We start from the raw sequence: 26,272 nt of genomic DNA on the forward strand, positions 1-26,272 counted from the left end.
CATCAATTTCTCAACACCATTTGCTCTGTTCAAATAGAGCAAGAAATGTTTAATGCAACATATATAACACTTGGGACAAAACCGCAAGATCACATGCTAACTTGCCTGCAGATTCAAAGACAATCATGTAAAGTCAGTCACCTTAACAAGATGGGCAATTCTTGCTGGAGACTGAAAGACAATCCATTCATCTACGGCAATAGTTTCCTGATCATTATCCTTCTGGATGGAAATATCACCTCCAAAGAACAAGAGACAGTATGGGGAAACCTCTGTGCAGTCATACAAGTATATCTGTAATGAGAATTAAAGCAAACTAAAATGCTCAGGAGTCTGAAAGATTATTGCCACATTAATTCACTGCCACCAGTACTAATGATATTAGTGCTTTCCTTCTAAATCAGGTGTTATCCTGCTAGTGTGATTACTGAAACTAATTTTGAGAATGTATCATTTTAAACTAGCCAGTCTTCATTAATCCAGAGAACACAGTTTTATATTTGTTTCAATTCAAATAGCACTGTTCTTTAAAAAAAATATTTCCTGAGTGACACAATGAAAACACTAACGTATCTGAAATTATTTTTATCTATATATAAACAGAATCTCACTCAATGTTCTGACCAATACTTGATACATTGAAATATCAGCAAAATTCTTTGTATGGTGTAAACCCCCATACCCAAGAATGCCAGTATTTATTCAAAACAGGCTCTGAAGGAAAACTATGCAAAGCAAGTAACTGTCCCAATTAAATAAAATACAAAGATCCATCGTGATAGACCTGCTGCACATTAAAAATATAGATTATTTTCTTCAAAGAGTTATAATTCAGGGCGCCTGGGTGGCTCAGTCACTTAAATGTCCAGCTCAGGTCATGATCTCAACAGTTCATGGGATTGAGTCCTTCCACACCCCACAGCCACCACCTCCTGGCAGGCTCACAATGACAGGGCTGAGCATACTTGGGATTCTCTATCTCTCTGCCCCTCCCCCACGCATGCATTTTCTCTCTCTCAAAATATATAAATAAACATTAAAAAGGAAAAGCCTTAATTCATGTCAGAAGAAAAATTTTCAGAAGAGAACAAATTTTGTTCCTAATTGTGAGAAATACGCAACTGTAAAAAAAGATCGATGTTCGAGGTGCATGATTATGTTAAATATTCACTTACACTACTTGTTCTCATCTTCAGGTGATAGATAAGCCAGTTGTAGTGAAATTCTGTTTGCTCCACATTAACAGATTTAGGATGAATAGCAACTAGTCCATCAGTTTTTGTGTAAACTTTGACCCTTTAAAAAAAGTTAAAATGCAATTTGTAAGACAAATTCTAGGAGATCCAAACCAATCCCAGAATCTAAAAAAAAATTCCACAGGTGAGTTAACTTTTTGTTACATAAATTTACAGATTTGTATTTGTGAACAGAATTTTAACAAACATGGAAAAATATCAGTTAAATATGAATAACCACATGACAAACTCTTTTCTCGCAGGTGTAATTACTGAACATCTTAGGTGAGGAAATATCCCTTAATTCTGTTATTCACACTATACTACTAAAAAACTAAGAATAAAATAAATATCTGAAATAATTCTAAGGTATTCAGACCAAGAGAATAGTGTATACATTTTACCATCAATCACAATACTGACAATACCTTTAATTTCCAAAATAACTTTGTAAAATGAACAATTATGGGGACCCTGGGTGGCTCAGTCGGTTAAGCATCTAACTTTTTTTTTTTTTTTTTAAATTTTTTTTTTTTTCAACATTTATTTTTGGGACAGAGAGAGACAGAGCATGAACGGGGGAGGGGCAGAGAGAGAGGGAGACACAGAATTGGAAACAGGCTCCAGGCTCCGAGCCATCAGCCCAGAGCCTGACGCGGGGCTCGAACTCCCGGACCGCGAGATCGTGACCTGGCTGAAGTCAGACGCTTAACCGACTGCGCCACCCAGGCGCCCCAAGCATCTAACTTTTAATAAGGATCTCAGCTCAGGTCATGACCTCATGTTTATGGGATTGAGTGCTGAGTTGGGCTCTATGCTGACACTATGGAGCCTGTGTGGGATTCTCTCCTTGCCTTTCCCTCTACTTGTGTGCGAGCGTGCATCCTCTCTCACTCTCTCAAAATAAACATTTTTAAAAAATAATTTCATAGGTTACACACCCAGACGAATATAAAATAAAAAATTAAGAATTTTCTTTAAAAGGGATTTTAGCTACAACTTATTTTTAAAAACCTATCCTAACATGTTATCAATGGTTTCTTATTCATTCAAATCCCCCAATTTCAGAATGGGAATACTTGGAATAAATGTATTTTTTTTAAATATGAAATTTATTGTCAAATTGGTTTCCATACAACACTCAGTGCTCATCCCACAGGTGCCCTCCTCAATACCCATCACCCACCCTCCCCTCCCTCCCACCCCCCATCAACCCTCAGTTTGTTCTCAGTTTTTAAGAGTCTCTTATGCTTTGGCTCTCTTCCACTTTGACCTCTTTTTTTTTTTTCCTTCCCCTCCCCCATGGGTTTCTGTTAAGTTTCTCAGGATCCACATAAGAGTGAAAACATATGGTATCTGTCTTTCTCTGTATGACTTATTTCACTTAGCATAACACTCTCCCAATTCCATCCACGTTGCTACAAAAGGCCATATTTCATTCTTTCTCATTGCCAAGCAGTATTCCATTGTGTATATAAACCACAATTTCTTTATCCATTCATCAGCTGATGGACGTTTAGGCTCTTTCCATAATTTGGCTATTGTTTAAAGTGCTGCTATAAACATCGGGGTACAAGTGTCCCTATGCATCAGCACTCCTGTATCCCTTGGGTAAATTCTTAGCAGTGTATTGCTGGGTCATAGGGTAGATCTATTTTTTAATTTTCTGAGGAAACTCCACACTGTTTTCCAGAGTGGCTGCACCACTCTGCATTCCCACCAACAGCGCAAAAGGGTTCCCATCTCTCCACATCCTCTCCAGCCATCTATAGTCTCCTGATTTGTTCATTTTAGCCACTCTGACTGGCGTGAGGTGGTATCTCAGTGTGGTTTTGATTTGGATTTCCCTGATGAGGAGGGACGTTGAGCATCTTTTCATGTGCCTGTTGGCCATCTGGATGTCTTCTTTAGAGAAGTGTCTAATTCATGTTTTCTGCCCATTTCTTCACTGGATTGTTTTTTGCGTGTGGAGTTTGGTAAGTTCTTTATAGATTTTGGATACTAGCCCTTTGTCTGGTATGTTATTTGCAAGTATCTTTTCCCATTCTGTCGGTTGCCTTTTAGTTTTGTTGACTGTTTCCTTTGCAATGCAGAAGCTTTTTATCTTCATGCTTCTGCACTGCAAAGGAATAAAGGTATTCTGACATAGCTCTAGTCAGTCTTTCAATTTCCAGGGTCTTTTCTTTGATAGTCATAAAAGTTTTACCTCAAAATACACGAGTCTTTAATCAATATTATTCAACATGGTGATGTCTAACAGTTTCTTTTGAAACAATCAATGGTAATTGCCTGTATTAAATGACAACATAAAAGCTCTTAATCCATTAATCCTTCCTATTTGTTTTTAAGAGTATCTTTCCATGGTTCTAGGAACTCATAATACTTCTAACCAAATTCATAAATCACAGTCATGAGTCCTTAGAATAAAATCAGAAATTATTCTTCCTCACCACAGCCTATTTAACCAATGCCACCCTATAACCCTACATCATGAAAGCAGCAGGGGTTGGCAAACTTTTTCTGTACAGGACCACACACAAAATATTTTAGGCTTTGTAAGCCAGATGAGCTCCATCACAGCTACTCAAGTCTGCTGACAAAGCAGGAAAGCAGACACAGACAACATGTAAACGAAGAGGTGTGGCTGTTCCAATAAAAATTTATACCAACAAGATTTTGGCCAAGCATGCTAAAATTGGCTGATCCCTGGTCTAGACCAAAATAAAGCACCGATACAAACAGAACTACATTTTTTTCCGTAAATCCTTCATAGGATGGCAGAGAAATTTATAAAATGTATTTCAGAGTCTCTCTGTTAAGCTATCTGTAAAGACAAGAATGGATATTTTAAAAAACTGACAAAGTAATGATATCAAAAAAGTACCTGGTTCACTTAAAGTGTAGATAATCCAGTTACAATGATTAAAATTCATGTTATCCATAACTGCCTATGTGACAATAAGGTTTTTCAAACTCTGCATATTTGACATATTAAACTGAGTAATCCTTGTCATGGAGGCTGTCCTGGATATTAAAGGTTTAATAGCATCTCTGGCCTCTATCTACTAGATGCTAGTAGTACTGCCCCAGCTGGAACTACCTCAAATGTCACTGTCAAATAAAATGTCCCTTGGCAGGTAAAGTCACCCCAGTTGAGAAGCACTGCCCTAAAACAATGTCTGCACTTTAATCTGTCTTTGAGATCTTGTATTTTTTCATGTTTATCATCATAGGATATCCAAACTTTTTCATTTAATGTCAGTTTATTTTGTTATTGTACAGTAACTGTTTTATATGCCTTATTTATATGAGCTTAAATGCCATTATAATATGATAATATCAAATAATTTCCCCACTTTTTTTTTTGGACACCTATGTTCTTTACAATACACCTTTTTAAAAAACATTTGGAATTACTTCCTTAGGACACAATGCTCAAATTAACATATTCACGTATGAATCCACTGGCTAGGGACTCTCTTAATGACATGACACAAGAGTCTAATGTGTCTTCATTCACACACTACTACCACTACTACACATCTGTGACTTAGAGTTGCTGTTTCCTCACTAGAATGAACTTATTTGCTAGGCAAAAAATATGCCTTGCAGTCTCCAATTATTCCTGAGGCTAATTATTTGTACATATATTTAAAAGTTATACCTTATTACCTAAAACAGTGAAATCACCACAATTTTCATCAAAGAGGTAAATTAGAAAATTATGTGTCTTAGAAGAGAAGAAATCCTAAAAAAGTCTTCTCTAGGTAATATCCATCCATGCACTGTTTTTAAATGTTTATTTTTGAGAGAAACAGAGAGAGAGAGAGAGAACACAATCAGGGGAGGGGTAGAGAGAGGGAGACACAGAATCCAAAGCAGGCTCCAGGCTCTGAGCTGTCAGCAGAGAACCTGACGTGGGGTTTGAACTCACCAACTATGACATCATGACCTGAGCAGAAGTAGGACACTTAGCCGACCGAGCCACCCAGATGCCTCTGCACTTTTTTTTTTAATAGCTGGCTTACTTTCCTAATATTTACCCTAGTATTATATTTCATTAACGTTCTTTGTGAATAATGAGTGATGGGAGAGCTGACTCCAGGTAAGTGCTATGAGGGAAAGTGATGCCTGTGTTAAATAGTTTGCATTCTCTTAAATTTATTATTTTTTTTAATCTTTATTTTTTATTCTTGAGAGAGAGAGAGAGTGCAAGCAGGGTAGGAACAGAGAGACGGAGACACAGAATCCCAAGCAGGTTCCAGCCTCTGAGCTGTCAGCACAGAGCCCGACATGGGGCTTGAACTGACAAACTGTGAGATAATGACCTGAGCCAAAGTCAGATGCTTAACTGACTGAGCCACCCAGGTGCCCCTGCATTCTCTTCAATTTAGATCAAAAGTAAAGAACAAGAACATGGCCCAAATATAAAGAAGAAAAAGTTTAAAATATAAGCTCTGCTGCCATAAAGAGGATTTCAAAAGCTGAAGGAGACAATGAGAAATAATTCATAATAATCTTCAATGCTTACATTTTTCTTTTTTTACCCAAATTTAGTCGGATTTTAGCAACTTTAGGATATAAACCAGCACAGATGACAGCTTTAATTATCTTCTCATTATCTATTGGGAGTAGGTAGAGGGGAAAAAAATTAAAATACAGATACAACAAACAATGCAAAAAGCAAGCTATTTACACTGCATTTTCTTCTTTACCTGAATTTATATTAGATTTTGGATCTTTAGGATTTCTACTGCTTACAAATCCAGCTCCAAGAAGATGCTCAGCAAACTGTCCTTTCATGTTATGCAGCATCTAGGGAGCAATGGTAACAAACAGAACTTGAATACCTTTCATACAGATTTTTATAGGGGCCATACAACATATACTCATATAAATAGCTGTAAGTTTTCCTTGCTTTATAAGACACTTGCAAAAATGTGATGTTTTAATTTTTTTTTTTCAACGTTTATTTATTTTTGGGACAGAGAGAGAGACAGAGCATGAACGGGGGAGGGGCAGAGAGAGAGGGAGACACAGAATTGGAAACAGGCTCCAGGCTCCCAGCCATCAGCCCAGAGCCTGACGCGGGGCTCGAACTCACGGACCGCGAGATCGTGACCTGGCTGAAGTCGGACGCTTAACCGACTGCGCCACCCAGGCGCCCCAAAAATGTGATGTTTTAGAGCAGAGGCTGGCAACCTACAAAATTTACTAACACCTGTTTTTGTCAGTAAAGTTTTACTGAAACAAAGTCACACTCGCTCAGCTATTATTTATGGTTACTTTTACACTATAATAACAGAAGTGAGTGGCTCTAACAGAGACCATATGGCCTATAAGCCTAAAATATTATCTGATTTTTTAACAGAAAAGTTTTGCCTGCTATTAAGGAATAACCCCTGATGTTTTAAGTATTGCTCCATTCTGCTGAAGATGCATTAACATAATTTAAAAAATGGTTCTCCACCCCATATTTTGAAAACAAACAAAACCCCCAAAAAACAGAAAAGCATAAATAAAATAATCAACATCCATATATTTCTACTACATCCATAGTTCTACTACTGAGAATTAACTGCTGTTACATACTGGCACAAAGGCTTAATGTCTGTTTTTTTGTTTTGTTTTGAAGAAGAATCCTAATTTGAATAAAAATGATGCATGGCTCATTATAAAGCACACAAGTAATACAGGAAGTACAAATGAAATTTCCCTAACTCAGTTTAGTCAGAAGTAACCATTAACTAACTAAATAATACTGCAGACATTTACACATATATACTGACAGAAGAGTTAGACAGAAATGCTATCCTAACAATGGGATAATGTATAAAAGCTATTTTATTTATTTTTTTTAATTTTTTTTTTCAACGTTTATTTATTTTTGGGACAGAGAGAGACAGAGCATGAACGGGGGAGGGGCAGAGAGAAAGGGAGACACAGAATCGGAAACAGGCTCCAGGCTCTGAGCCATCAGCCCAGAGCCCGACGCGGGGCTCGAACTCACGGAGCACGAGATCGTGACCTGGCTGAAGTCGGACGCTTAACCGACTGCGCCACCCAGGCGCCCCAATAAAAGCTATTTTAATATGAGTATTAAAATTAATTTGAGTTCAATTTTTTGGGGGTGCTGGATAATTTGAGTTCAATTTTAAAAAGTTAAATAGAAATAAAAATTAAACTGATGAATCTTAAATTTTCACAATCACAAAAGATAATAAAGGATCCTTTAAGCTTAAAATAAGAGATTATGAAACGTAAAGTTGGTCTTAAGTCTATATCCCTTTTGTGAACTACGTGACTCTGACACTCTAGACCATGTCCTGGTTTTTTTATTACCATTATTTTATACTGTTCAGAATAATAACTATTCTACTCTATTCTATTCTGTATCTTTAATTCCCAATACTGTTTTGTATTTGTTCTATATTTAAATAATATCCACACACAACACTCATTGATTTAATAGGTACTCTCCATTTCTGAAATTCTTTTTATCTCTTAGTAGACAGCCATTCAATGTCTCTTTTTCAAGAACAGCTCATGGGTGTAGTATTTCAAATGCATTCTTGAATGCCTGTCCTCTGTCTTTATAGGTGAATTAATATCTTGACTGGATAGAATATTCTCAACCCTTGGATTCAGTAATCTTTTCAAACATGTAGTTCATTTTATTTTCTCTATTGAAGGAAATGTTCTTGCACATATCTCTGAATACATAGTCATAATTACACCTGAATTTTCTATGGAGAGACACCTATTATCTTTATGATGGATCAGTCCTGTCTTCCTGTCTAGAAGCTTTTTACTTTTGTTTTCAATTTTTTCTTTTGTGGCTGCATCTACAAACTGTGATTACCTAGACTCTTTCTTCTATATCAATCGTTTACTGGGATATCCACTTTGTTCCCTGTAATTCTTTTGGTCATCAATGTGTCTTCTTAGGTCAGCAGTCTTTTCATCCACTCTATTATTGGTTTATTTTCTTATCTTTGTTTTATTGAATTCATATTCTTCCTAAACTGTTATTTACTATGAAGCAGTTGTACAGTATTTTCTGTTGAGATATGCTGTAATCTATTCTTTTTTGACATTGATTGTTTTAACTTTGAGAACTGTCATATTTCATTTTGTTAATGTTTGCACAGCTTTTATTAGATTTGCTAGACATGCTAGATTCTTGATTCTTTTACCCCCTTGTACATTTGTTAAATGTCCAGTACCAAGGTTCCTGCCATATCACTGGAATGTACATGTAACAGGGGAATGTGAGGAATTCCTAATCTTACACTTCTCCAATTCAGTGTAGTCGTTATGTCTGATGTCTATCTGTCCTGTTTATTTACGATCTCTGGTTCACAAAGTCCTCCTTTCCAGTGTTTTCTTATTAAAGATAACCTACCCAAAAGTTAAGGTAAAGATACTGTTTATTATTTTAAAATAGATTTTAGGAGTATCAGTGAGCATTTTCAGGCTGAATCACCAAAACAGCAACTAGAAGGTGGGGGCAAAGAGTACCCAAGCTTTACTACATTTTCCTGCTGTACTCTGGAATCTTGTTTCTTTTCTTAGCCATTAGCCACCTTTATGTTTATTATATTATATACCTTTGTTTTGTTGCAGTTGATTTACTTAATAAAGATTCCTTCTATTATTTTGTATAATCATTTAACTTCATATAACAAACTCACACCATTAACTTTTTTGCTGAAGATCTAACTATACAAAATGGATACATATAAACATATTTGGGAATCATTTCAAAACATTCACCATTACCTGCAATGTGTTTGAAGACAAAAAATATTCCCAGCAATAGTCTTTTTCATATCTGAAACCACGTCGTCTAGCATCTTCCCAGCCCTATGGGGCAAAGAAATTAAAGAAAACTATTAATATTGTTCATCAAAGCAAAGATTCTTGCTAGTTTATCTTTATTTTGGTAATAACTTCCTCTTCTACCAATACTTCATCTTCTTTATAAACTACTCAAAGAATTTTGAAATTCACATACTATTAAAAAAAAAAGCACTCCCCATGATTCTAGTTGTTAAGATATACCCACTAATGAATTTCCAGACCTTTCTTCATACAAACAAGTACAAGTTATATAACAATATACTGTGTATTTTATACAAAATGCCATCATATATATTAGGTATTAATAAAAAAGAACACTCTGCTGAACAAATTCTAATGCTACTGTATTGGAATATACATATATATATATATATGTATACATATATATATATACACATACACATATACATATACACATATATATATATGTATACATATATATATATATATGTATATATATGAAGTTATATACACAGACAAGGGAAGATGGGGAAAAAGAAAAGTTAATACTGGATGAGCTCAAAGAAAAAAAATACATAAACTTTCCCATAATATGTGGTATAAAAATGAATCTAGAGCTACAGTAAAAAGATACTATCTCTAAAAACCTAATTACATTTATTTAAATTTTGCAAATATGGATGATAAATGTATTTCTCACATAAGCTTGACTTTTGGGAGGAGAAACGGTCTCTCTAATGTGCATGATTAGCATACTCATCAAAATGTTAAATCTGAATAAGTTATAGTTTATTAATAAACAGACTAAGACCATCTTTTACGAATGTCAACACAAAGATATAAATGAATATAAAATAGATTTTTAAGATAAACTGTTAATTTGTTCTACTGTTATCAAAACACAAATACAGGGGCGCCTGGGTGGCACAGTCGGTTGGGCGTCCGACTTCAGCCAGGTCACGATCTCGCGGTGAGTTCGAGCCCCACGTCAGGCTCTGGGCTGATGGCTCAGAGCCTGGAGCCTGTTTCCGATTCTGTGTCTCCCTCTCTCTCTGCCCCTCCCCCGTTCATGCTCTGTCTCTCTCTGTCCCAAAAATAAATAAATGTGGAAAAAAAAAAAATTAAAAAAAAAAATATATCATGTGCAATGTTTTTTAAATGTTCACCTAATTTTAAACACTCAGCAATTTATTCCTGATACCTATTAAATATACACATTTTAAAAAGTGAGTACGTCTATTATCAGCTTTTCACTTGAATGAACTGTCACAATCCAGAACAAGTCATTTTTTACCTCAAATGCATTCACAACTGTCAGATGGTCACTTTTGGTATCTTTTGCCAATTCTTTTCTTCTTGCATCTGCAATCTTTTCTTTGCCCTTAAGAAAGAAGAAAAAAAAAAAAAGAAAAAATAGATGAAGGCCACTTAAATTGCCCTGATGGTCAAGTGAGAAAGGCATTCAAATAAAATGCTGAAAAATGGATCTCAACGAAAACTATTCTGTGAATATAAAAACGCTTAGCCTTTTATCTGTATCTTTCTTACCAATGGAATGACAAAGGGATCTTTGAAGCTGAGACTAGCAGCAATGGTGAGTACTGGGTCTAAACAACAGAAAAGAGCTCCAAAAAGAATCATTTTTCCAATGTGTGGCTCAACTGGTAATCGTGCTAAGTGGACTCCAAGGGGTGTCAATTCTTCTTGTTTATCCAAAGCATTCTGTAAAGCACGGATTTATGTTTAAAATCAACACTGTAAAGCATCCTATTCAAAGCTATTTTAGTTTGCTTTAAAATAAACAACAGGAGAGTTCTCACTCTTAGACCCAAATGCTTTAATATCGTTCGATGCTGTTTTCTTCACCAAAACAGAATTTCTGAAGTCAGCAAAGGTTAGAAACTTACATTAAAACAGACAAATAAAATATCCACAACCTGGCCCTACTCTAAATGTTAGGAGAGAAATAAGAGAAATACCACATTAGCAAACTTTCAATCAAATAAAATCACCCCCTGGTGTTGTGGGACAAAATAAAACAAAGAAAGAAACAACTATTATATATTTGAAATATATAATGCAAAGCTTTGATTCTGGTAGTTTAAGAGACATCAGACAGGAAGGCAAGAAATAATGGGCATATCCAGAACACTGAAAACTGGGGGTGGGCTACTGCTCTGATTACCTAGGTAATTTGGTCCAATTGTCCCACTGAATATAGTTAGGAAAGCTGCTTGAAGACACTGAGGAGTTAAAAAAGAAGTATAAAAATTATAAGTATAGAATTTGGAGAATAACAGAAGTCCAGGGAGGTGAGCCCAGAACTGGTGCTTCTTTTCCTGGCAGAAGCAACACAAATCTTTGCTGGAGAAAGTTATCATCATCTTAGGTTTCAAATTTTTATCTACAAAGAGCACTATAAATGCAATGTCCAGTACACAATTAAAATAACTAGGTACACAAAAAGATATCAACAAAAAATAAAAACCATAACCCGTATGTATCCCATCAGAAAAGACTTCTACTAAACATTTATGGTGGAAATAACCTTAATCTTACAAAAAATTCTTTCAGAGAACAGAAAAACAAAAAAAATATATAATGCTCCCTACTTGTTTTTTTGTACCTGGCATAATCTTGGTAACAAACTGGAGAGGGACATTTGGAGAAAGGAAAACTACTAAATAAACTTATGCATAAGAAACCACAGGGAGGAAAAAAAAAAAAAAAAAAAAAAGGCAAATTGAATCCCAGCAAGTTAGATTTGTTTCAGGAATGAAAGTTGGTTTAACATTTGAAAAAAAAATCAATGTAATCCAATACACAGCAAATTAAACAAGAAAAAACCCACATCATAATCTCATGAGAGGCAGAAAAGGGATTAGACAAAATCAATTATCCATGCACAATAAAAATCTTTTAGTAAATCAGAAACTTCCTTAATTTGACAGTTTCCATGAAAAAAATCTTCAACAAATACACTCAACAAATTGTTGACAGCGTTCCCTCTGAGAAAAAGAACACAAGAATGTACACTATCATAACACTTCTGCTCAAGATTGTACTATGGGTCCTAGATGATTGGAAAGGGATAAACAGAACTATTTATAGGGCCCCTAGGTGGCTTAATGGGTTAAGTGTCTGACTCCTGATTTCAATTCAAGTCATGATCTCATGATTTCGGTTTGCAAAATGGGAGCCCTGTGCTTGGGTCTGCACTGACAGCAAGGAGTCTGCTTGGGATTCTCTGCCCCTTCCCCAACCAACCATCAACAAAACTAAAAAGCAACCTACAGAATGGGAGAAAATATCTGGAAATGACATATCTGATAGAGGGTTAGTATTCAAAATATATAAAGAACTTATAAAACTCAACACCCTAAAAATGAATAATCTGATTAAAAATGGGCAGAAGACATGAACAGACATTTTTCCAAAAAATATAGATGGCTAACAGACACATGAAAAGATGCTCATCACTTGTCATTAGGGAAATACAAATAGAAACCACAATGAGATATCACCTCATGCCTATCAGAATGGCTAAAATCAACACAAGAAACAAAAGGTGTTGGCGAAGATGTGGAGAAAGGGGAACCCTAATGATGCACTGTTGGTGGGAACCCAAACTGGTGTATCCACTGTGGAAAACAGCATGACCATTCTTCAAAAAGTTAGAAATAGAATTACCTTACAATCCAGCAACTGCACTACCAGGTATTCGCTCCAAGAATACAAAAATACCAATTCAAAGGGATACATGCACCCCAAATGTTTACAGCAGCACTGTCTACAATAGTTAAACTATAAAAGCAGCCCAAATGTCCACCAACTGATGAATGGATAAAGAAGATGTGGCATGGATATATATATATAATGGATATATATATATATAATGGAATATTACTCAACTATAAAAAAGAATGAAATCTTGACATTTCCAAAGATGTGGATGGAGCATCATGCTAAGTGAAATAAGTCATTCAGAGAAAGACAAACACCTAATAATTTAACTCATACATAAAATTTAAGAAACCAAAGAGCATACAGAAAAAGAAAAAGAAAAAGAAAAAGAAAAACAAAAAATCCCAGAGAGGCAAACCAAGAAACAGACTCTTAATTACAGAGAACAGATGGTTACCAGAGGGGAGATGGGTGGGGAGATGGGTTAAACAGGTGATGGCGATAAGGAATGCACTTGTGATGAGCACTGGGTGTCTTAAGGAAGCATCAAATCACTATACGGTACACCTGAAACTAATACTACACTGTATTTTAACTGGAATTTAAATAAAAACTTTAAAAAAGCTTTGGAATCTACTGCTGGGAGAAGGATTTGCTGGCCTTTTCATGATGGAGAAGGATTTGCATGGCCGTTTCAAGCAAACGGCTAAGTAAAGACTGGCTCTTAAATTCAGTTGGGAGAGAAGAAGCCACCCACTTGGGCTTCAGAGTCCAACTGTTCACTGGTCATCCATCTCTACCATCAACAGTAAGTTGATTCTCTGATTGCCACCTAGCTCTATTCTATTAGACGAAATAGCAGCAAAGCTCTATTTTACTAGATAAAAGCCTAGGTGGGAAGACAGGTCAGCAGTAAAACTGTACTACTTCCTAAAGTACCAGGAACCTCACTAAACCTAATACAAATTCCAACAAAGACAGATAATTAACAATGCTTTTTCATTTAAATAACTCACATTAAAAGCTACTACAGTGTTCTGATGTAGGTCAAATTCTCAAAATTACCTGTATAAATGGCTTAAATAAAAATGAAATATATAAAGTACATCTTCAGAAACCTCTAACCCCACACGAATCAACAGAATTTTAGCAATGACAAAAATGTTCTATGTGCAATGTGACTAGAGATGCTGAATTTGTAATTTACTTCAAAATTCAAATTTAAATAGTCACATGTGACCAGTGGCTGCCTTATTGGAGAGGACAGCTTGAACCACTTTTTCTCTTCTCTGAGCATTACCTCACAGCGCCCTTCTCCTCACTCTGGGTACTAATTCATAGCCAGTCCTGTGACTCTTCTCAATATGGTCTTGTGCAGGGATGGCTACCAACTAAGTAGTCACTTGTTAAGTCACTGAAACTAGTTTCTCAAAACAATGATGTCACAGAAAGAAACTAAAGCAGAACAAAACAAAAAAAAAAAATTAAGACCAAAATGTCAGGCAGGGGGATATAAAGCTCATTAGTATTCTTCCAAAAATACAAGAACTGCCTTCATAAGATGTCCAGTCATTAAATTACTTGGATTTGAGAAAAGCTCTGAAAACATTATGGTAATCAGAAGAATCTAAGAAACCATCCAAATTCATCTGAAGAATGCAAATTAAGACAAAGACCAGTAAACTGAAAGATATAAAATTTTATCTAGTTTTTTTTTTTTATGTTTATTTTTGAGAGAGACAGATAAAGTATGAGTGGGGAAGGGGCAGAGACAGAGAGAGGGAGGGAGACACAAAACCTGAAACAGACTCCAGGCTCCGAGCTGTCAGCACAGAGAACAATGCGGGGCTTGAAATCCAGAACAGCGAGATCATGACCTAGGCTGAAGTCGGACGCTTAACCGAATGAGCCACCCAGGCGCCCCCAAAATTTTATCTAGTTTTAAAACAAGCCTACAATGAAAAAAATTGTGTGGAAAGGACCCAGAATAATAAGACCATCACAAAGGTATCATTTTATAACTTTCTAATTCACGTTTCATATACCAAGCCAAAGAGTAAATCAAATTTGGCACTGTATTCATTGATCTACTTCATAGTAATGAGAGTAAATTTTTTAATCAGGTGGCTTACGTGCTCTAACATTATAAATCTAACTTAACATTTTGAAAAATAAAATAAAATTTACCAGTTCCATCAGGTGTTTTATGGAGAGTGACACTGCTTCATCTGATGGTGGATCCATTAACCTACTCAGAAAATAAGCAATTCCACCTAGCCTTAAAATCTGGGGGAAGACAAATATAATTAAACATATATCATATACTGACATTAACAGTTTAGTCATGCCTGTGTCAGTCAATTAATAAAGCATCAAACTTATACATGATTTTCACATTACTACTATCACCCACCAGCTTTATATTAATGAGAAAAGTATCTGGTTAAAATCTCAACAAATAGGTTAATTTACCGATCATTTTCAAAATAAAAAGGTTGTTTCTATCAAAATACATATAAAATGCCAAAAAATGGTGAGTGATTTATCAGACAGATAGCACCTTAAGATGTAGTAACAGTACATGTAGCTAATATTTATTTATTGAACACTTACTCACTACATGCCAGGCAATGTTCTAAAGAATTCTATATAAGCTTTATTTAAATAACTTGCCACTAGCTTGTCAGGGGAGTTAGGATTCAAACACAGGCAGCATGATCCTAGAGCAGTACATGATAAAATGTGTTTAATAAACATTTGAAGGAAGTTTAAAGACAGTTTACTAAAACACACACACACACACACACACACACACACACACACACACACACTCACGATAACAATTCTTCACAGATTAATATACTACTTTCTTCTATACAAATGTTGAAAATTAGAACCCCACTCTCCATTTAGTTTCTTAACTCTCCCACCTAATTTACCTTTATTTGTAAACAAAGCTCTTCCAGAGGAGTTCTCAAAATTTCTGGCAGTTGATAGTCATCCAGAAGGCTTGCTCTAAGACCATTATATAGATGATAGCAATGACCAGGCTGCACTCTTAAAAAATAAATAAATAAAAGGAACATTACCAATGACTTTTTAGAACTCCAGAGAAAATAGCAGGCAGGGAAAATAGCCAATATCTGTATCATATGAACTACACCATAACTAACTTAATATTTCATTTTTATTAATCATACATTCCTTCTCCCCATGTATCTGAGTAACATTATCTAGATCCATTATCCCTATGTTCTAGTTTTAAGAAAGAGATGATTTCCTCCCCGCACCAATAATTTGGTTCCTTTTTACTAACTTACAGATTCCAGAATGCTGTGCTTAATAACTTTTTACTGAGGTTTACCCTCTATATGCCTTGTGAGCATTTTATGTAATAATCCTAGCATTATGTTAACCTGTCTATATTATTTAAAATCTTTTAAGTATGTGCTATTTAGTGAGCTCTCAGAGGGATTTTGGAAATGTTTTAGTTGCTGAATTTTTCTTTAGTGATATAAATGGACAGTGTTAAGGACAGACATGTAGAAGTGAGGGTATTCATATATTTTCAAACAGAATAAATATTCCTATGGGCTCTTGCTGCTAAAGGAGGGGGAGGCCCGTTTTCTATAGGAATAAAAATAAATTCTAAAATTCTTAGCTATTTCTGTCACAAGTATACAAAGACCCATCATCTATTAATATAACATGCCTGTAAAAACGAAGAATGCTTCCACTGAGGACCATATAATATAGTTTGATCTGGCCTTCAAAGTAATTATTAATCAAATCAGGCTTTGCTAAAGGAATTTATATCTGTGGACCCTACAAGGGGCTATTTTTCATTTGAATTAAACCACTGTAATTCCATAGTTAACTTCTATCAAGCTACTGCAAATGAAAATTTAGATGAAACATAATACTTCGTTTACTTTATTTCTAGAACCGTTTTATGGATCAAACCTAAGGCTAGTATGTTTACTATTCATATAAAAAAGTGTACCACAATGGTGAATACTACTTGAATTAGTATCCAGTGGTATTAAGTCTTCATGAGAAAACCTCAGTCTTAGAGATTATTCTTAGAATAAGCTATCACTTCAGCTCAAGAGCAGCAACTGCATAATCTAATAAACGGCCTACAAATTGCAGTGGGATAATCTGCAAAGATTATAGCAAGATACAGAGCTTTACTACCTACAAATGTAAAACAAAGTATTGCTGAAATTATCTAACTCTCCTTTCCTTACCTACGCCAGTTATCTGAAGATTAATGGAAATTTTTTCGTACTACCTGTAGGAGGCAAAAGAAAAACTCTCTTCTACAACTTCAGACATGATTCTACCACTCATATGAATAAGGGTGTAAAACTTCTAGGAAGTATGTATTAAAATGAATAAGTGCAATTACTTGTGTTAAAGGCAAATCACTCTTTCTACCATTAAGATAGAGATATTATTTCTTATGCTACCCCCATATCAATGAGAAAACTTCCTTGTGTTTTCATTGGTAACTAATAGTGAAAAACCAGTATAGATGTAAAGTACAGGGTTAGGAGCCCAGACTGGAGCCAGACTGCCCGAGTTCAAGTCCTGACTCTGCTACTTACACAACTGTTTAACTTTTAATTTCTTTATACCTTAATTTCCATACCCTTAAAATGGGGGCAATAACCTAGTTCCTAGCATTGTTGTGAAGATTAAGCAAGTTATTATATACAAAGTGTTTAGGAGATAACATGACATTCAAATATTACTAGTTATGATTAGTAATTCATGCTTTTTAAAAAATGGAAACAATTAAATAGAATAATTAACAAAGAATATTAATTTTAATTAACTAGACTGAAAAATTAAAAATAGAAAACTTGGCAGATATTTTTCCAAAGAAACTATGATTAAAACAACTTACAGACAAAGGTTCCATCTTACCTTCCAGCTCGACCTTTCCTTTGTTTGGCATTAGCTTTACTAACCCACTCAGCAGACATGGTACTGATGTTGTTTTGTGTGTCAAAGTGTGTCTCTTTTATTTTTCCTCCATCTATTACATAAACTACATCATCTATGGTAATGCTGTTTGGAAAACAGATGTATGAAATATTAAAAATACATTAAAAGCACATAACCTCTAACAGGACTAGAGATAGGGACTTCAAAACATTTTTAATTAGTCATATTGATTTTGCAGTTAGGGATTTTCACCACTGTTCCCACATTCACCAACATTACAGGGATCAAGCCCCTTGTTGGGCAGGCAGCATCAGGAGCTGTAGTGGCAGTCAATTCTGCAGATGACATGAGGAATTTTTATTTGCCCATAGTCAAACTTCATAGCTTGCTTGATGACTTTTGTACCTAGCTCTGTGGTCCCAAGTTCCCACATGGTTTAATATCAGCTTCCACAGAAAAATCTGTTTCAATGAGTATACAGACATATTAATGCTTCCAAAGGAATATAAGAAATTTTAAGGCTATTTATAACTAATTACCAAACAATACGACCCCCAACCAGAAAAAGGCAAAACCAAAATTGACCTCAACTCCCATGATTCCTTAAGATTCCTTAAGAAGGTTTTTTTTTAATGTTTATTTTTGAGACAGAGTCACTGTGCAAGCAGGGGAGGTGCAGAGAGAGACGGAGAGGGAGACACAGAATTTGAGGTAGTCTCCAGGCTCTGAGCTGTCAGCACAGAGCCCATTGCAGGGCTCAAACTCACCAACTGTGAGATCATGACTTGGGCTGAAGTTGGACGCTTAACCAACTGAGCCACCAGGCACCCCAAGAAGGCTTTTTAAAAAACACTTAGAAAGGCTAATCCATTATAGGATTAGAAAGCAAACAAAAGCCTCTGCCCAACACCATGACTAAATTAACTTTAAAGACATTATGAAGTATCTTTTAGAGAGAGAAGTGTATAAGGTATGCTAATTTATGGGGCTCAAAACTCATAATCATCAGTAGTTGATACTTAAAACAATTTTTACCTAGTCTCTGCAATATTGGTAGCAATTACTATTTTCCGAACACCAGGAGGAGTTCTTTTAAATACCTGTAAGAATCAATACATCAAAACCTCAAAAGCACATTAATTTCTAAGACATCATTCTTCCAATCAGAATTACTTCAGATACTGTTCCTTTTCAACATTGCATTCATTCCTTCACATATGCATCTAACATTTGTACACATACTTATAGATACACATCATTTTCAATTAAACCATCATTTTCGTTAAACCAAACAAAATCTCCCAGATTTTAGAATGAACCCTATCACAAACTAAATTTCAAATGAAATAGGATTACTTAAATTTACAGAATGTTTTTTAACAAGAACTGTAAAGCAAAATGTTTTTTTGTGTATCAAACTCTTGAGAGAGAGAGAGTTCAGTTTAACAATAAAAATTACGAATGATCCAAAACTCTATGGGTAAGGGACACCAACCACCCAGGCAGATGCCAAACTCAGAATGGATAGCAGTGGGCTGTACCACTACATACAAGTTTTTGAAGTCAAACTAAAAAAAAAAAAAAAAAAAATCTTCAATGGTGTCCTTCACAAAGCCACCTGAGTAAAAGGAAAACTTGTGGTCAAGTACCACCTGGCTATAATGCAAAGAAATACATACATTTATCTCTTCATTTACATCAAAGGTAATCAACAGAAAATATAATTTCTAATGTGGTCATATAATTTCTAGAAAAGGAATACACAGTTTACAATTAGAGTGTCAGAGTGGAAGTACTCTTCTGTCTGGTCTTTGGAACTAAGAGTCCTTCACCCCTTGTCTTCACTTAGGTATGCACTCTAATTGGGTTGGCTGAGGCTTACTCAGGATTAAAGAATCGGCAGAAAAGATATTAAAAGAGCCTCAGTAAGAAATGTCTTGAGATTTTTCTCACAAAAGGAGGGGAAAAAGTACGAGAGAGAGAGACAGACTTTCTTCTGAGCCATCTCCTTTTATCAGGGCCTACAAACACTGCAGTCCAGAAAACTATCTTGTCTTTGAGAATGCAGTGTTGATCCTAACGAGGGACATGCCTGAACCTGACAAGAGACAAAACATTCAAAACCATAATAATATATTATTGATAAAACAGGAAATCTCATACCTACAAATACATTAATTCTGTTAAATCAAAATCTCAAACATCAAGCTGTAGTATGTCATAAATAACTGCAACCCAAACAAGTTACTGGTGAAACCAGTCTATAAACTTTTCCCTAATGCTGACAAAACTAATTTGTTAATTACACTCAGTTACTAGAGTTTTTGTGCAATTATCCCCTGAAGACTCATTTGCAAAGTTCTTAAAGAAGTGATTTTTATATGGATTACTACTTGAAAATGCACCTTCAAAAAAAATAAAAGAAAATAAAAGATAATAAGCAGTCCTTAATCTGAAGCTTGCCTCAATCTGAAAGACAGAGGATGAATAAATTTAACAACATACCTGTGTCTGGTTAACCGTAGGCATCAGTGAATGTAAGGGTATAATAATAAACCTGTCTGAAAATTAAAAAAGAAAAGTAAACTTTAAGATAAACAGTTGCAGAAAAGCTCCAGATTAGTTAAGCACATAATTCTTAATTTATATTACTATGTATAATCGGAGAAACTTTATTCTTTTTATTTTCTTGTTTTCTTAGTGCTCCAGTTAAGTTCTTACTGACATTTTATTCTGTCAATTTATTTCACATTGATAAACATATTCCCCAAATTCCTAAAGAATGCTTAAAAGTTAGGAACAATCTTTTCAAATTATGCTAGAAAACATCATTAGTTCTATTCCCATCAGTTAACTGAACACCAAAAAATTCGCTCTAATATGAATATAAGTTTATAGACTTTGGGTGATCCTCACTATTTTAATCATATAGATAATAAGTGAATTTTTAGAGCACTTTAATGAAATTCCCATGTCCACTTTTATGTTAAAAAAATAATGAAACAGCACTGGTAAAGTGACCCACATTTTTAAATATAATTTTGTTAGAAATGTAAAATCACATTCCTACTTTTTAAGTTTCAAAATGAAATAGTTCAACCCATTCGTGATTACTAGACAATAGGGAGAAAGTTTGGTGTAGTTATTAGTGATGGAAATAAGGGAATGTTAAGGAAGCAAGGGTAAACTTCAAGTTTAGCTATGATTACAAAAAAAATGCAACCCAACTTAAAGACTTAAATCTCTAGCAAGTATCGAGATGACTCAAGATAATTGTATTCCCCCTGCCAAAAACTATTGTTATTCAAAGGAAATATGATACTCCCCAAATCCTCTGATAAGGGTTACAAATCTTAAAAGGTAGTAAAAAGCTGTCAAGCAATTGATATTGCTAAAAGATTGCTCTGAATTACTTGTCTCTGTAACACAATATGAAATGCATTAACTCGATCAATACTCAGGCCAAAAATAATTTACTTTGAGTTGGATTAGGCCTTAAGATGTAACTTCCATTTTTTAAGTATAGGTAAGAAAGGATCAAATGATGATATTATGAAGACTCAGATTCAGACAAATCTAGAAAGTCTAGGTAGGTGGACCTAGCTTAGTCTTTTCCACAAATCATTATCATGGGGAAGGTAAGGGGGATATGAAAGTGATTATGTGGAATAAAAGACTTATCTGGCTTACAATTTTCTGTAATTTGAACTAGTAGCTGTGAAAGACACTTTTGGGGGAAAATGGGAAAATCTGATTATAGACTGGATTATTAGATGATGTTAAGAATTAGATATAAAAATGGTACTATGGTTATATATTATATAGAAAAGTACATTTTTAGAGATGCATATATTTTGAGAGATAATATGACAGCCGCAATTTATTTTAAAAAGGAAAAAACTAGATCACAAAAATAATTGCTGCATTGAAGTCATTGGTATATGTTGTTCACTATATGATTCTCTAGTTTTCTCTAAGTTTAAATGTTTCATTACAAGTTAAAAAAATCAGTAGCCAGGTAAAACAATGAAAGTAAAAACAATTCTGTTAAAGGTAACATAATTGGGGTAAAAAGAGTTTAGACTGCTGATATTGCACAACTACAGTAGTCAGTAGGAACAAAGTCTATACTCTTATGAGAAGAAAAAAATAAGTTGATAAGCATTCGATAAATTGAGTTTCAAAATTCACCTTTAGTCAGTATAGAGTTAGACCAATTTTTTTGCCCATTTTAACATGGTCAACAGAGTACAGCCAATTATTAAGGCTAACTTTTAAAACTATAACTTGAGAAAAAACATTCTTGTTAAACTTTGGAAAGATTTCTTTTTAAAAAGAATTGAGCAGGTGGTAAAAGTATAAATTAATACCTCCTTCCTTGAGAATTAGAAAATTAATAAAGTCAATTATAATAACCAATATCACAGCATGTAATTGTAGTGTTACATTTTGGTAGATCTTCCTTGTATTTTTCCTGGTAAATATATACACATACTCAACATTTTTTATTTGAAGTAAACTCTACACCCAACATGGGGCTTGAACTCACGACCCTGAGATCAAGAGCTGCATGCTTTACTGACTGAGCCAGCTCAGTGCCCCACACATACTCACATTTTTTAAAACTAAAAGTAGATCACACAGTAGTGTTTTTTTGGGGGGTGGGAGAGACCAACGTTAGAAGGTTCGGCCAAAAAAAGAATCCTAGTTGTTTAAAAAAAATAATTCAATTGCATAGTTTAATCACAACTACACTTTTTCTACAGACAAAAGTTATCACTGAAAGTAGTTATTTCATTACAGAGAAGCCCTGATAATCAGATAAAAACATTTTCCAGCTAGAGAACAGTAAATAATTTTAATTATAGAGAATGTTTTGAGGACATTACTACAATGGGATTTAACAAAGAATGAAAAATACTGCTTTACTATTTCAGTCAATACATTTAGATCAAAACATTTTTAGTGTCTTGTAAAAATAAAATGTGTCAAAAGCACTTCAAGAGATTAAGTTTAGAAAATATAATTAGAATTATACAATACTAAATAGAATTTGCTTTGTATTTTACTGACTGGAAGTTAATAATTATTCCTGAAAATGCTCTGGCTGCATTTTATAGGAGAAAAATGGTACCATATATTTCTGAGACATAAGAGATTATGTCTCTTAAACATGCTATTTAAGCGTTGGAAGCACCTATAGAATTTTTTAAAACTACAGACGTTCAAGTCACATTCTCAGATTTGGGGTGAGGATGGGGTCTGAGTATCTGAATTTTACAGAAGCACCTCTGGTGACTTGTATATTCAGAACTGAGAAACGCTGGGCTAAGGGATAAATTCAACCTTCTTTTCTGCCCAATTAAATGCAGCAGTGAGTGAAAAAACAAACGCAAGTACCAACATCTTAACTTTAAGGGCTCAATATTATTGGGCAAATTTAGAGAAAGAAGTAAAATATTCTCATAATACCAAAATAAAGAACTTCACCATATACCTACCACCTTCATCTTCTGACCTAGAACTTTATTTTTAAAAAAGAGAGAAAGAGATCCAACTTTTGAAAAAACCCAACCTGGGCTTAAGACCACCAAGTTCCTACAGTGAGGCAGCCTTAGACTAAGCAACGCTTCTTCAAATAAAAGAAAAAAAAACATGCTGCATATGATTTAAGTACTATTCTTAGAATTGTAATAAAATGCATTTCCATAATACCTGATTTAAACATCACTTGTGACATCAAGAGATCATGTAAAGTGCTGATATTGTCCCAGCCTGGTAGGAAGACCAGTATCGCACCATCCTATATGGAGGGGAAATAACCATTACAAAGTATCACGTAACCAAACACACTAAATGTAAACTTCTGTGCACACTTAAACTAGCTTCAGAAGTTTTATTTACTGATTATAACTAAAGAATAGAAGCTCACTCTTTTTAATGTTTATTTTGAGAGAGAGAGAGAGAGAGAGAGAGAGAGAAAGCAAGTGAGGGAGGGGCAGAGAAAGAGGGAGAGAGTTCTCTCAAAGCCCAAAGAGGTTCTGTGCTGCCAGTGTGGAGCCCCATGTAGGACTCAATCTCACAAACTGTGAGATCATGACGTGAGCTCAAATCAAGAGTTGGATGCTTAACTGACTGAACCACCTAGTCATCTTGAAGCTCACTCTTTAAAAATAGGATTTACAACGCAGATATTTCATTTGTTTAGTCTTTTCTTCAAATAGATCAAATGCCTCAATTTTGGTATTCTGAGATTCTTATCTCTAGTGTCAAAACAATTTCTTCCATATGCTACTTGTAAAAAGCATTTAAAAAATTATTCTTCTTTTCTCAGGGTCTTGATATATTAATGAAATTAAAATTACATCACCAAGAAACAAACAAAAAACTAACCTCTTCTTCCAAAACAATGTGTCGGATAAGGGCAGCAATCAAATTCAGATCAACTTTATCATCATCAATCATTTCCAGAACATCTACAGTACTTGCAGAATACCTATCAAAGTTAAATAGGAAGTCATGAAATACCTGATCAAGTTTCCTAAGGTTCAACCTGTTATCTTAAAATCTTAAAATTAATTCAATCAGCAAATGGGAAAACACAATTAACATACAGAATTATTACTGGGATAACAATAGTTAGAAACAAATTCAAGAAGACAATCTCTGCTTTTTTGTTTTAGTCATTTAGCCTCTGTGCTCTCAAATTAGATTAAAAACAAGCAAAAAACACGTACCTTTTTCGCAGTTCCCTTACATAATCTGGCCAGCGTTCTTTATAGATTGCTTCTTTTTCTTCTTTTTCTTGTCTGTTTACATGCCCTTGCATGAAACCCCTCTTAAACTGGGACCTGTGTTCTTTTTGTTCTGGAACATATCTAAAATACATAAAAAAATTCTTAAATAGCTTAAACCGTTTGCAAACTCTCTGGTTTTAGCAAATATCTGTGACTTTTTACTTTCGGGTTTTAAAGAGGATTTTAAAGAACATTTCATTATGCTTTCTAGTGAATGCTACTTAATAGTTTATTAGTAGCTGTTCATTAATATATAAAATCCAACATTTTATATAAAAATCATTTTTCTCTACCAAAGTACATAAAACTTTAGATCATTAGCAGTCAAAATAAAAAAATTAATTCTACAGTAAGTAGAAGTAATTTAAGTTTGCTCTAAAAAGTTAACATTTAATGTAAATATAAATATCACATATAAAATAATAAATGCCTAGTACAAGACTCAGATTTTGAATATATAGGTTTCCAAACCTGAGTGCACATAAGAATCCCAGAGAGCTTATAAAATACAGAATCCTGAGTCCTATCCCTTGTGATTTGGACTCCGTAGGTCTGGTTGGGGTCTGCTAATCTAGGAATTTGAATTAGTGCCCCAGGAAATTCAGGAAATTTATCTATGGACCTACAGACCCACTCATGCTTGAGAACTATTTAATTCTGCTCAGTCTTACAGTCAGAGCCAAATGGCAGAGCCAGAATCTGTATTCAAGTCTCCTATGTGTCAATCCAATACTATATGCCATGACTCCACCACGCCATTAGTGACTGCTAAAAACAGAGGGCGCATCTGCCTAAGAATGCCACCTAACTTAAATGGTTTGAAAGGCATGGGGGTGGGAGGAGACAAAGAAAAGTGAAACTACACTTTGACCCCAAAGCCCCTGGGAATTCACCTAGGGAGAGCATCTAGATGGAAAAGGGGGGTCTGGACCATGGGCTTTAGAGTCAGACAGAACTGGACTGATGTCCGTGCTCTGCCACTGACTACCTGTGTAACCTTGGACAAGATATAAACCTCTGCCCTTCGGTTTGCCTATTTATTATAATACTTGTACAGTATTGGCAGGAGAATAAAAGAAAAATGCAGTAAGATAAAGCACAGTGCCTGACACATAGTAGACACCCAAAAAGTGTTAACCCCTTCCCTATTCAGTACCTGTGACCCAGGATTCCCCTAAGTCTTCGATACATATAGAGGCATCAACTTGAGGTAGGGCAACCTGAGACAGAGATTAGTCCTAGTCAGCAGGATGGACCCACAGTTGGCTCCCTTCCCAGCAATTCCAAAAAACAGAGGTAAGCTTCAACCCCCCCCTCCCCGGCCAAGCGCCCAATGACAACCCTCCATATCATCTTCACCCTGTTTCCTTCCCTTCAGTTCAGGTCTTCTTCTGGGAAGGGACAGATGGGGGCTTCACCTGAAAACTTCTGTCGAGGGATCACCTTCCTTCAACTCCCCTCTTAGGGCTGACTAGGGGATGACAAGGGCACATACACCCTTCTTTTGCTTCCGAGACTCTTTAGTTACAGTTCCCTGAACATTCCCTGCCTTCTACGGAGCTTAAGAAAGCAATTCATCATTAAATAATTTTAGCTTACTGTTCCCTCAAACTTTACTTGCACTACTGTCACCTGTTACTAGAAAATAATTGGTAAACGTGCCACAGTAGGAAGTGAGAGGAATGGTGCAAAGTGGAACTGAAGAGAGAATGCATAATAAAGCTTACTGATGACAAAACCAGAGCACAGACGATTAAGATACCCTCTCTCACTTTTAGT

At 35.1% G+C, this 26,272-nt stretch overlaps 1 protein-coding gene across 1 annotated transcript in view; it reads right to left on the bottom strand.

The window, feature by feature from the left end:
* The window catches only part of DHX36 (DEAH-box helicase 36), a 51,022-nt gene that overhangs the window by 3,619 nt on the left and 21,131 nt on the right, over positions 1-26,272 (bottom strand). The window contains exons 10-24 of the mRNA XM_047098888.1: positions 24,434-24,574; positions 24,090-24,192; positions 23,412-23,499; positions 20,202-20,257; positions 18,732-18,796; positions 17,676-17,819; positions 15,683-15,800; positions 14,931-15,029; positions 10,608-10,781; positions 10,354-10,440; positions 9,018-9,101; positions 5,951-6,050; positions 5,767-5,857; positions 1,176-1,296; positions 142-294 (exon numbers count right to left, since the gene is read on the bottom strand). Coding sequence (XP_046954844.1) covers positions 142-294; positions 1,176-1,296; positions 5,767-5,857; positions 5,951-6,050; positions 9,018-9,101; positions 10,354-10,440; positions 10,608-10,781; positions 14,931-15,029; positions 15,683-15,800; positions 17,676-17,819; positions 18,732-18,796; positions 20,202-20,257; positions 23,412-23,499; positions 24,090-24,192; positions 24,434-24,574 — 1,624 coding nt within the window. The remainder of the gene's footprint in view (positions 1-141; positions 295-1,175; positions 1,297-5,766; positions 5,858-5,950; positions 6,051-9,017; positions 9,102-10,353; positions 10,441-10,607; positions 10,782-14,930; positions 15,030-15,682; positions 15,801-17,675; positions 17,820-18,731; positions 18,797-20,201; positions 20,258-23,411; positions 23,500-24,089; positions 24,193-24,433; positions 24,575-26,272) is intronic.

Source organism: Lynx rufus, unplaced genomic scaffold, assembly GCF_022079265.1.
Source record: "Lynx rufus isolate CCGP_SWC_20201006 ecotype Redwood Valley unplaced genomic scaffold, mLynRuf1.p SCAF_5, whole genome shotgun sequence".
In the NCBI taxonomy this organism is placed as follows: Eukaryota; Metazoa; Chordata; class Mammalia; order Carnivora; family Felidae; genus Lynx; species Lynx rufus.